Source organism: Megascapheus bottae, chromosome 12 (genome assembly GCF_031878675.1).
Source record: "Megascapheus bottae isolate mThoBot1 chromosome 12, mThoBot2.hap1, whole genome shotgun sequence".
NCBI lineage: Eukaryota > Metazoa > Chordata > Mammalia > Rodentia > Geomyidae > Megascapheus > Megascapheus bottae.
Genome location: NC_143520.1, coordinates 5,536,287 through 5,548,907, shown reverse-complemented (window position 1 = coordinate 5,548,907; position 12,621 = coordinate 5,536,287). Strand labels below are relative to the sequence as shown.

The following is a 12,621-nucleotide window of genomic DNA, read 5'->3' as shown; positions in this document are numbered from 1 at the left end:
ACCTATTCACCTGATTTGTATTCACACTCTTTAATGCCTTCTTGTACTTTTGTAAAGGTCTATTACACAGGATGTAGGAAGTGGAGTTTAGAAGGTAGGTGTGTGTGTGTGTGTGTGTGTGTGTGTGTGTGTGTGTGTGTGAAGTGCTGTTGGATTTCAATAGAGTTTGCCTGACTGACATAGTCATTTAAATTGGCTGAATTCTGTAGGGTATGTAATGTGCAACCTGTAAGATGTTACCTGTAGTTGGCAAAGTGGCCGCTAGAGGGGCACAGTACCATGTTGAAACTGTATTTGTAAATGGCAACTCCTTCCTACAACTAAACGATAATAATAAAAAGAAAAATATCAAAGCAACTATTCATTGCTTCAGTAAAAAGGCACTTTTAAGAAACTAGTCATTTTACTTTAAATGAATCACGTCCAATCAAATAGGATCCCTCTCTGTTTTTGTTTCCCAATAACCTGATAGATAATGCCCCTTTTCATGTTAAGATTTTCCTTATGTGCTTCCTCTATTTCATTGTCCATCCTGTAAGGGGAGGGGTTAATGACTTAGCTGTTCTATGTTCCTTTCAGCCTTGAGTATATAGTCTTCTAACTAGTAGATTTGCAGTTTATTATTAAGGGATGAGAAAGTGTAGATTTAAAATAGACAGAAATGCAGGTATCATATTAAAAATATCACTGGTAATTGTTCAGTATTTTTGAGTAATGATGACTCCATACTTTTATTCACTTTCAGATGTTTTATGCTATGCAAAGATTACCCGATTTCTTTCTTGAAATTAAAAGAAATCAAATGCTGCCCTCTCATTTAGCATTATTGTTACATAAAAGCAAGTTTAGCATTTACATTTGGATTTAGTTGATCCTTCCATCCTGGACTGCAGTCTTAAAAGGACAAACAATGACTTTGTTTAGTTGTAACAATAATGCTGTGCATTAATGCCTTTCTAGTCATTCTTTGCTTTTATGTCTTAGACTTAGTAAGAGAAACTTCTAATCATCTAGATTTCACCAAGCCACATCCTACTTGTATCTCTTATGTCTTGAACTCATCCCCAACTGGCTAAGTAGTAATCTCTTTCTTTTTTTCCCATTTTCCAATTGGAATACAATGCATCCATCTATATCCCTGTCTCAGGGCTACTCAGCTCTTATCTAGTTTTCCTAATGAAAATGGAAGCTGTACATTATAACCATCCTAGCATCCATCTTTTCCAGTTATGAACTTCTAAACATTGATTCTAGAATCTGGTTTTTAATATTATGGAACACTTAAACACATTGACCAAGGCGATACGTTTTACACACACACACACACACACACACACACACACACACACACACACACACACAAAATGGCATTTTACTCCTCCACTAGGAAGAATGGTATTATGTCATTTGACAAGAAATGAAAGGACTTGGAAACATTATGTTAAGTGAGGTAAGAGCCAGGCCCAGAGAGACAAAGGATTTGTGGTACTACTCCTATGAGAAAGTTAGCTCCAATTTATAAATAACTGGGAACATACTCAAGGTAAGTGGCACATGTAGACAAATGTATTAACAGACGTATGGTGTATGCACGGGAGAATTCCAGTGGTGTAACTCCTTGGAACAACTAGTTCACAGTCAAACAAAATGGTGACCAGGACGCTGGTACTTGAGATAGGTTGGGAGAGATCAAAGAATAGATGAATGAGGGAGAAAAGGGAGGAGAATTAAATAATATTAAATTCATATCCTATGAAACTGAAAATTGAGGGGATGGGTAGTATTGGGAGAAATGGGGGAGAGTGATGAAAAAGCTGACATTTATTAAGATATATTATACTTATAAATTCACGTATTGAAAGGAAACTCCTTTGTACAACTACTTAAAGATACTAAAAATATAATTTTGAAGATAAAAAAACAAGCACGACATGTATATTGACAGTTCTCTTGGCTTTGGAATTCTAAATGGTTTGATCAAAGGAAAGATATGATTTCTCCAATTTACCAGCTAGTCTTACATGAATTTAAATCAAAGTAACAAAATTTTATCATTTACCAGAATGAGTTATATTACTTCACAGTTGTATTAAATTAATGATGGACAAAAGACTGATGGTGGCAAACAAAATTTGGTTGAAAGAAATCATGGTAGCTTGTCATGTTGTTCTGACTCTGAAACAGCATTGCTAATATGCAGCTGGTTGGTACAGCAAGAGACTACCAGTGGGCTAGATGTCTGGCCCAAAGGATCGGTGGCTCTCTGATTTGCATTGAACGGATTGATTGACCTTTCAGCTTTCTTCCTCTGGACGGATGAAGTGATGCCTGTCAGCACTGAGCATGATTATGCCTGATATTGTCTTTGTCTTTTCCAATGTCACAGCAACCCAGAAACAACAGATTGTGAACACTTCAGACATTTGTTAGAAGCCTTCTAATGGGAGCATTTTCTCCTTTATTCATTAAGTCAAAAGAGGAGAAGAAAAGGGAAAGAAAAAAACATGATCTCTTTTTTTTGTGAAAAACCAAAAACATAATGACTTCTAGTTCTATTTACTGTAGGAAAGCAGTTGCCCTATCTTAGAATCTGACACAAATCAGAGCATGGGGAGAAGAGCAAATCTCAGTGTTAATGTGTTCTAATGATTCTTTGTGGAAAACGACAAGTTGCTTGCACCCTTTCATAAATTACTATTGGCAGCCCATCTGGATTAGGAGCTGAAGCAGATGGTAAGCATTTGACAGCTTACTCACTCTCCTCAGAAGAGATCAGATGATCAAATTTTTCTTTTTGTTTTATAGACAAATTAAACTTGGAAGATGAGGAAAAACATTTTCCTTATCTTTAGCTTCTTGCTTCTTTATCTTTCCTTGTCTTTTATCTTGTTTCTCAGAAGACTGCACTGTGCAATGTCCTTTTCTATATATGATTGCCTTAATCTTGAAGGAAACAACCACTGGTGTCTCATTTTCATCCTTACTTGAAAATAGTGTCATTTGTGCTGTAAAAGTAAAAGGCATGTTTGGGAGATAATTGTTTTTTTGTTAACTTAGGTTATCTATCTCAATGAGCTTTCCTCACCAAATGAATAATGCATATACGCATATATGCAAACACATGCACATATACATATACATATACCATTTATGAAAATGAAGAGACAGAAGGAAGAGGCTATTCTCCATCTTTACTTATGCTTCAAAATATTTAACTGGGCTTATTTATGTGGTTTTGAGTTAAGAGTGTTCTGAAGAGAGCTGTCTTGACAATCTTGTTCATGAAGGTGTCCATTTACATTCCTTCTTTATCTTTTTTGTTCTTTTTCCCTTAAATTCTCTAATACGAAAAAACTCCTGCTGGCTCACCAGTACAGAGTTTTTACCCCTTTACTCAGCCTTGCTCTGAAGACTCCATACAGTTCCACCTGCAATCATAATACTTTGCATCAGATCATAAACATCCTAAGTGACAAAGCTCATAGTGGAATGAATAACCTGCAGATATTTTTACAAAAGCCTAATAGAGTTACTCTGGAATTTAATGGAAAGTATAAATTTGAAACTCCTATAGTAATTGCTTCAAAATGATTTAACAAAAACACCAAAGAACAAATAAGAAAATAATGTTGAAGACTAGAAGACAGTTACAATATTTACTCAGTCTTTAGGCAGAACAACTTAACAAAGATTTGAAGATATCTGGAAAATACCCTGTTGACACTATCCTAAGAACTCAAGGTGATAATTTCATAGATTTCAGTATCTGACATTTTATCATAAATGCTTATTTTTTTGCCAGTTCTGGGGCTTTAACTCAGGGACTGGGCATTATCCTCGAACTTTCTGAATGCTAGTGCTCTACCACTTGAGCCACAGTACCACTTCCCATGTTTCTGTTTAGGTGGTACTGAAAAATCAAACCCAGGGCTTCATGTATGCTAGGCAAGCACTCTACCACGAGGGCATATTTCTGGCCCTCAAACACATATTTAAGTGAGTTTTACGTTATTAAATTCTTATAAAATAAAATCATAGATAAGTCTATTAGACAAAGACATTTTTTTCTTTGACTTTCTGGGGAGAAGGGATTGTTTTTGTTCATTTTCCATCCCCTCAACATGCTACTCAGATTTGTAAATAGTAAGCTAAAGAAAATTTTTTAAAAAATCCTGGATAGTTTCAGTTTTAACTCAATATGGTGGCCTGGCTGACACAGTCCGTGAAGTAACTAGGAAAGATCTAGAAGAGCTCAGAAAGAAAAGGCAAGTACTGAAGTAGTCTGATAAATGGAAAGGAATTCAAGAAGTATTAGTTAAGTGTTGATTTTGTGTGTATTGGCTTGAAGATACAGGTGCTTTACTCTCTTAGCTTATCAACTTCAAACTTTCCAGTCTCACTCCTTCGCTTGCCCTATCCTGATCTGAGTTTAGGACTGGTTCTCCTGGTCCTGCACACTCATTATCCTCAGAGTTCCTTTGTGCTTTGAGAAAATGCCTTTGATGTTCAGTTAGGTGTGTGTGTGTGTGTGTGTGTGTGTGTGTGTGTGTGCTTTTGAACTCAGGACCAGTGTGCTGTCCTTTATCTTTTCCACTCAAAGCTGGTACTCTACACTTGAATCATATCTCTGTTTCTGGATTTTTAGTGGTTAATTGGACACAAAAGTCTCATAGACCTTCTTGCCTAGGCTGGTTTCAAACTGTAATTCTCAGATCTCAGCTACCTGAGTAGGATGACAGGCGTAGGCCTCGGGTGCCTGGTTACTGTTTAACTCCTTGACCGGACACTCTTAGGTTCTTATGACTTGTAGCCAACCATGTATATTTCAAGGGGTCTTGAAGCCTATCAAAAAGCCCAGCTGAATAACTATGTGCAATTTCAACACTTTTAAAAAACAACTGAAAGAAAAGAAAATGGATGTTAAGTTGCAACTAAAAAATAGAATACCGCTAGAAGCACATGAGAATGTTTTAAAGAAATAATCTGTGCTCACTAAGGGAATAGCCTACTCATTATGGCTTTGGAGCTCAGAAGGAAGAAGAGAGAGAGAGCTAGTGATCTAACAGATTGGCACACTCTGTTCAGGACTATCCCCTAACCACTGAGGAACAGGCTCAGATCAAGGAATTGAACAGCTCAGTGCCTCAGTTTCCTCATCTAGAGCAAAACAAGGACAGCAGTCACCATCATGAGGATTACGCTCACTTTTGTAGTAGAAGCACAAAAGTGTTTTGAATTGTAAGTCTTTACAACGAGTCTTTGCACATAATCTAAGGCCTGTCTAACTCCCTTGCTTCCTTGCCATCCTCTCCTCTAGCCACACTGTTCTGTGGCAGCTTTTGCCATTGCTCTATGGTATCTACTCATTTCCCAGATGTTGGCATGGAATCTTCATCTTGGTGTCTTTTGAGTGTAGTGTATAAAACAGTCTCCTCTACAAGGTCCATCTGTGCACCATTTCCCGTCATAGCTCTCATTGTTGTGTAAGCACATTTCACATATTTTATCTACTTACTGGTTGTTCCTTTTCCAACTAGAAAATTAACAGCATGAAGACAGAAACCTCACCAATTGCATTTATGTATTTGGGAGCACTTGACTTACAAAAGACATGAACAAGTATTTTTAGAATTCTTGGGCTCTCCTAGCAGAGATTTGCAATAGAGCAAAACCTTGATACGTAAGGCCATATAGTATGACACTAAATGAAAAGACCTCTAGTATATAGAAACAAAAGCCATATAACGAATGATTGTTGTCCTTAATGTACTATGTTATCTCTTATCTCTTTTGCTGTCCCTTGGTTATCTCATATTGTTACAGTATCTCACTTTGTTACCTGATATATCGGATATATTTGTATTTGGTTATTTGAAATTGGTTAGGGAAGGGGGGAAAACAAGATGAGGGGAGGGGGTGGGGGGATAGAAGTGGGGACCAAGACATGTGAAAGGGTATCAATGTATGTGAATTAATGCACCTTCTATCTGGCAAATATCATGTAACCCTTCTATTAATTACAATAAAAATATATGAAAAAAAGAAAGAACAAATGAATAGACAATATTTTGTTCCAATTTAGTCAACATCCATAGGATGAACTAAGAAAAATTGTAGTGTTTATCATAAGTAAAAATGGCAGGAATAGTAAACATCTGAACTCCCATTCTATTTCTTTAGGAAATATGAAATATGGAAACATAAAGCAGTTCCACTGAGCAGGTTGCATTGAATCAAAACAAATAATAGTCAAATTTATTATACCAAAGCAAACTATTCAGTTAGAATTAGAATTATATGCTTAAATCCACCGTGACCAGACAGAATGAAAAGTGGTACCATCTTTTATGCTCACACATGTTTCATTATAAATTCTAAATTGCTTTTTTAGCAAATTGGAAGGACAAGTGAATACTTTACTGGGTAGCCTGTTCCCAGCCTATTACTTCAGAGTATTTATATATTTCAAGCCATGTAACTAGTAGCTACACTGAAAAAAAATTAAAAAGAAGTCGCTCATTTTTGTCCCATTATGGAAACCTTTATTTTAACATAGGTCACAGACCCAGCATTTTCATCCATCACAGTTTTCCAAAGTTCAGATTTGCAGAATTGTTTGTAGTGATCGTGTTTTCTCAACAGTGGTGTGCAATTAATTGGTTTAGGAACAGATGAGGGCTAGACTCAAAAGTTTCAGCCTCACTGAGTCTGTTAGGTCACTGCTACCTACTTTATTGGTAACTTGTATTACAACTAAGTGCATTAATTAACATTAAAATATACAAATATACTTAGGTTATGTGACAGATCTAAAAAGATTTAAAATTACGTAAGAATTCTTTTTTTCATATTTTTTATTGTAATTAATAGAAGGGTTACATGATACTTGCCAGATAGGAGGTACATTAATTCACAGACATTGATACCCTTTCACATGTTACATAAGAATTCTTAAGGATCAAAATTATTTTCAGATTACAGACCAAATATCTAACCAAGAGACCATATTAAGAAGCACCATTGTTTTCTATGTAGCTGACCAAACCTCAAGCCCACTTGATCCCAGGATAGTAAAACAAAGTGGATCTGTAATTTTTTAAAAAATATTTAAATAGTGATACATCTAGCAACTCAGTTTATAAGTACAATGCACCTCAGGAGACTGAGATCTGAGAACTGAAGTTTAAGACAGCCCAGGTAGACTTTTCTTTATTTAAATAAATAGCAAAAAGCCAGGAGTGAAGGTGTGGCTCAAATAGTAGTCAACCCGATCAATAAGCTAGCAGAGGGAGAAAAGGCCTGAGTTTAAACCCCAGTAATGGCACACCACACACACACACATACACACACACACACACACACACACACACACACACACACACACAGAAAAAAAGAGAAACTATACAAAATGTGTATCTCCATTTTACAGATGTAAGTTTAAAAGTCATTTAATTGTTCAGGTCCTCAGACTGCATGAAATAAAGTTCCTTTGACAAAAATCTGAAGTTTCTTATCCACGCCAGTTTTCAAGTGCCTGGAAATAGAAACCTTGATAGTTTATATTCAGGACATAGAGCTGGCATTCAGGAAGCCACTGTGAAGTGAGAACTGCTCAAATTATGTAAATTTCCATGGAGCCCAGTCTAAACTCCACCTTTCCAACAGCTGAGACTGCACCTTGAAATTTTCTTAGGTTCCACTTCTCTTCTCTGCTAGTGACCCAGGCTATCGAGCAGACAGATTCCTCCTCATCATTAGATGAGGAAGGAAAGCAAATCCCAAGGGAATGCATAGGATTGAGTGGGGTCAGTAGCTATGTATGGCTCTAGCCTGCAGCTGAGATTTTAGTGCATTTCAATTTAGTTCTTAATGGATTTCTCTTCTGCATCTACCTTCAGAATCTAAAAAATGTTCTTTGCCAAGAAACAATTTCATACTGCCTCCAGTTTCTCCTGCAAGATGGAAGTACTATACGTTTGTCAAATACTGTGAAATCTCAAGACAATTACATGCCTTGGAACTATTAGAAAAGCTTCTGTTTTTAAGATGCATCTAATTCATTTTTTTTGCCAGTCCTGGGCTTGAGCTCAAGGCCTGAGCACTGTCCTTGGACTTTCTCAAGGCTAGAGCTCTACCACTTGAGCCTCAGCATCACTTCCGGCTTTTTTCTATGTATGTGGTACCAAGGAATCGAACCCGGGTCTTCATGCATGCTAGGCAAGCACTTTAATCACTAGGCCAAACTCCCCGCCCCTAATTCATTTTTTAAAGGAAATCCAGATGCCTGTCCAGTAACATACTTGTTTGTTAAACATGGCATTTGAAATATGATGTAAAAATCATTGTTAATGAAATCTTTAAAAACTCACCAGTTTTTTCTGCTTGCTGTAAACAATGAATTATTTTTTTTCTAATCTGTGAAAATTAAGGCTAGAAAGAGTAAAGAAAACAGGAGAATGGGATTCTCTATCGGAATAAGCATACAACTCTACAAAATGGATGGGTAAATAACAAAGAATATATGAAATAAAATCACTTCTAGTGTTTTAGCATTACAAGTAAAACATTATTGATTAGAGCAAACAAGGCAAAGTTTAGTACTAAAAACTTATGACCAGCTTTTTAATTCTGTGAGCGAAACATTAGAACTGAAACATAAACTCCAGTTTCTAGAAATGAGGGCTGAATTTAGCCTCATGCCTTAAAGAACTAGAAAAGGACAAATGCATGGAACCATGGCTCTTAAACATGAATAGCAGATAACACAAGATAGTGGCCCAGAGAATGGCTAAGTCTCATGATTATACCAGCTTCCTGCTTGGGAAGTCATTTTCAGATGAATACTCAGTGTAGAATCCTAGTGTCCAGAGCTCTTGCTGACCAGACTACAGAGAAGCGTAGAATTTAGGGGTAGAGTACTTTATAGAAAATAGGAACACAAAGCGTGAACTCCAGAGATCTGAGTAGCTTCATTGACTATATTTTGAGTGGACTATGCATGAGGAAGCTTTTTAAGCCAGAGAAAACAGCATAAGCAGAGAGCAGCTTGACCAGACAGTATTTCACTGATGCTTTGAGACTCATTTGCTAAACTGAGATAGGATTATTTGCCAGTATCAATGACAGATCTCACCACTTATTGCCCTCTTCATATGACTCGGACATGTATAAAATAGGTACCCTGAATCCAAGTAAAAGAAATGCCTATTCTACATTACAGCATCCTCTGCAGGCCCAAGACATTTTCAATTTTGGGACAATGAACCTTGAGCAGAAAAGGAAGGTGTTTCTGTAAACTCTCTTGGCGCAGACCGGGTACATTGGGCTCCTGGACCACAACAGACACAATCTTAACCTGACACATGGCCTGGAGCTTAAATGAAGGAACTCAATAGCTATGGTTCTTTTTGCCATGGTTCTGCTGGGGATCATTATTTGTCCTCATAGCCTCAACTTTTTGGACTTGCTGGAAGACTTTAGATTATTACTTATACTAGAATTGCATGGTCCCCTAGCTACTATCAAAGTTTTTTTTTTAAGTTTCAAGGACATGGTAGATATGGAGGATAAACAATTGAACTTAACCCATTTGTACAGATCTGCTGTATCTGTCAAAATGAAAGGCATGCCTTTCTTTCTTTCTAGGTTCTGTTCTATATCTGCTGTCATCTCCCCATGCTTTTTCTTCATGCTTTCCTGCTGCATCCTCTGTTTCTCAAAGTATCTTTCACTCCTTTTGCTCAGCCAATTGCAAGCTTACATTCATGCATTCTTCACAGATGATCATTAAAATGACCTGTTCGGGACACGTAAAACTGGGACAAGTGTCCTTAGTTTCAATGTCTGACTGTCATAAAAGCTATGTGATCTTTTGCAAGTGACTTAAGATCTCTGTGTGTCAGTTACTTTATAAAAGGAAACATTTATATATGTGCCTGGTGGAGTAGCTGTGTGGATTAATGACATAAAACTCCCCAAGTCTCTTGGCACATTGCCTGGCACATACCAGGCTCTCAAAAAATGTGAACTACTGTTATTAATAGTTACTTTATACATAGGGCTTTGTTTGGTGAACCAGTAAGGTCAGCAATGAAAGAGAAATCTAGTATTTAATTTTTCCCCCAAAAGGAAAAGGATAACAAACTCAAGGCTAAGGAACTGAAGGCTGGAAGACACTGTGAAGCCTTCTAAAGCTCTGCTTCTTATTTTGTTCCTTCACTCTCTACTCCTCAGAAATTTTCAGAGACAAAGTTTTAACATCCGTAAGTCCTTAGGCACAGAATATGGCCTTGCTTCTGGATGAGCAATGCTGTATATTCAGAAGCACTACTGACAAAAATTCAACAGATCATTTTAAGCCATATCATAATGCAGCAAGACATCAGAAGCAGAAAAAAATCATGCCACTTATTTTTCTAAGTTTGTGGAAACTGTAAAAATAAATCTTGTCATGCTAAGGATGAAGTAGACTTTACTCACCTGCAGGAGTTTACCTGGTTGATTAAAATTTGTCCCTTTTGCAAAGTATCACCTGTGCAGTCTTTAATTTCTCTGTGTAATTCCTCATGCTTCGCTGCCAAGACAGGCAGACTTAAACTCTCTGATTTAAGGAGCTGAAGGTAAGCTTCAACTCTTCCAAGTACATCAAATGCCTGCCAAGAAAAAATATACTTTCAGTTTCTGCTTTTCTAGTCTAAAAATCTACATCAATGTGTTCCTGAAATACTAGTAATTAGATGATTCAATCAGTAATTTGACCAAAAAAACCCACCAACTTACCAGAGAGAAGTTATAGAATTTCTTTTTTTTTTCCTTTTTGTGCTAGTTCTGAGGGTTGGTGCACCCAGGGCCTGGGTGCCATCCCTAAGGGTTTTTTTTTCCCTCCTGGTTAACAATCTACCATTTTAGCTAGAGCTACTTTGGCTTTTTCTTGGGAGTTAATTGGAGATATTCCCTCATTTGTAATGATTAGCATACATCTAGGATTCTCCTAGCAAAGGATCACAATAGCTCAAAAGCTATGTACATGTGGCCATATAGGATGAGACTAAGTGAAATGAACTCCAGGATATGGAAACAAGAGATTTATTTTTGTGATTGTTGTTCTTAATGTACTATGTGAAGTTATTTCTTTTCACTTCCCCCCCCACACCTTAAGGTTTATCTCATGCGGTTACTATAACTGACTGTGGTACCTGATATATTGTATATACATTTATTTTTAATTTGAAATCAGGAAGGGAAAGGGAAAAACAAGATAATTAGAAGGGAAGAAAGGGGACAAAAACCTTACAAGGAGTATCAATGTTCAAGAAGTAATGTACCCACTACCCGATGAATGTAACTGTAACCCCTCTATACATCATCCTGACAACAAAATACAATAAAAAAGAAAAAGCAAGAAATAGTTTTGAACCAAAAAATAAAAAGGAGTCTCATAGACTTTCCTGCCTAGTCTGGCTTTAAACTGAGAGCCGGGGCAGGAGTTTGGCCTAGTGTTAGAGTGTTTGCCTCGCATGCACGAAGACCTGGGTTGGATTCCTTGGTACCACATACATAGAAAAAAGCCAGAAGTGGTGCTGAGATTCAAGTGGTAGAGCTCTAGCCTTGAGAAAGTTCATGAAGAGTGCTCAGGCCCTGAGCTCAAACTAAGGACTAGCAAAAGAAATAAAATCAACTGCATCCAGGATTTTCCTAGCAGAGGAACACAACAGCTCAAAAGCTATGTACATATGGCCATATAGGAAGAAGCTAAGTGAAATGGAGAAAAGCACCTGCACAATGTTACATACTGACCCGGACAGCCCTGTCACAGAAAGATGGTAGTGTCAGGTAATCAAGCAGGTAGTTCAGCAGGAAGCCATACTGGATTGTTAAGTGGAAAGACATTGAACTTAGCAAGGGCCTACAAGACTGTAATATGAAGATCCCACAGAAAAATCTAGATGTGAGTAGAGGATCCCAGAACATAAGAAAGGAGAACAAAATAGACATGTGGGTCTGGTAATATTAAACCCAGAGCAAGCTTGAGGAACAAGATTGAGCTCCTGCTCAGAGAACTCACACTTTAAGCCAAGTGTAGAGTTTCCACCCATAGGCATGGAAAATAATACTCATGTTTCTACACCTGGCTTCCATTATAGGAAAGAATCTGAATGGCTGAATTTGAAGGAAATGCACAAAAAATAAGATCTGCAAATAAAATCTCTTTACTGTTGTCTTATTATTCATATTGGTATTCTCTTTTCCCCCACCAATGTTTTCATTATTTTCCAGGTCTCCTTTTCTTTAATTACCTAGAATGTTTAAAACAGAGCTATTCTGATTTATTTAGCAGTTGAGAAGAAATAATAACTGCAATCTAGTAAGAATTATTTTATGATACCTATATATTCTTCTTCATTCATTCAACAAAATTACAAACTGTCTACTGTATTCCAGGCATATTATCCTTAATATCTCTAGGAGGGAACATGAAATTATCCCTGTTGTATGTCTAGAGAAATTGGTCTAAGAGAGGTTAAATAAATTGCTCTTAAAACTGAGAAACAAGTTTATCTATTTGCTGGCCCTGAAGACCCCTTTGTTTTTATCCTAGACCATGGCACTCTTTGACAAAGA

The 12,621-nt window shown here is 37.0% G+C and overlaps 1 protein-coding gene across 1 annotated transcript in view; it reads right to left on the bottom strand.

Annotated features, from left to right (window-relative positions):
- Ccdc141 (coiled-coil domain containing 141) overlaps positions 1 to 12,621 on the bottom strand; it is a 162,874-nt gene that overhangs the window by 57,173 nt on the left and 93,080 nt on the right. Inside the window, exon 8 of the mRNA XM_090342542.1 lies at positions 10,480 to 10,652. Coding sequence (XP_090198668.1) covers positions 10,480 to 10,652 — 173 coding nt within the window. The remainder of the gene's footprint in view (positions 1 to 10,479; positions 10,653 to 12,621) is intronic.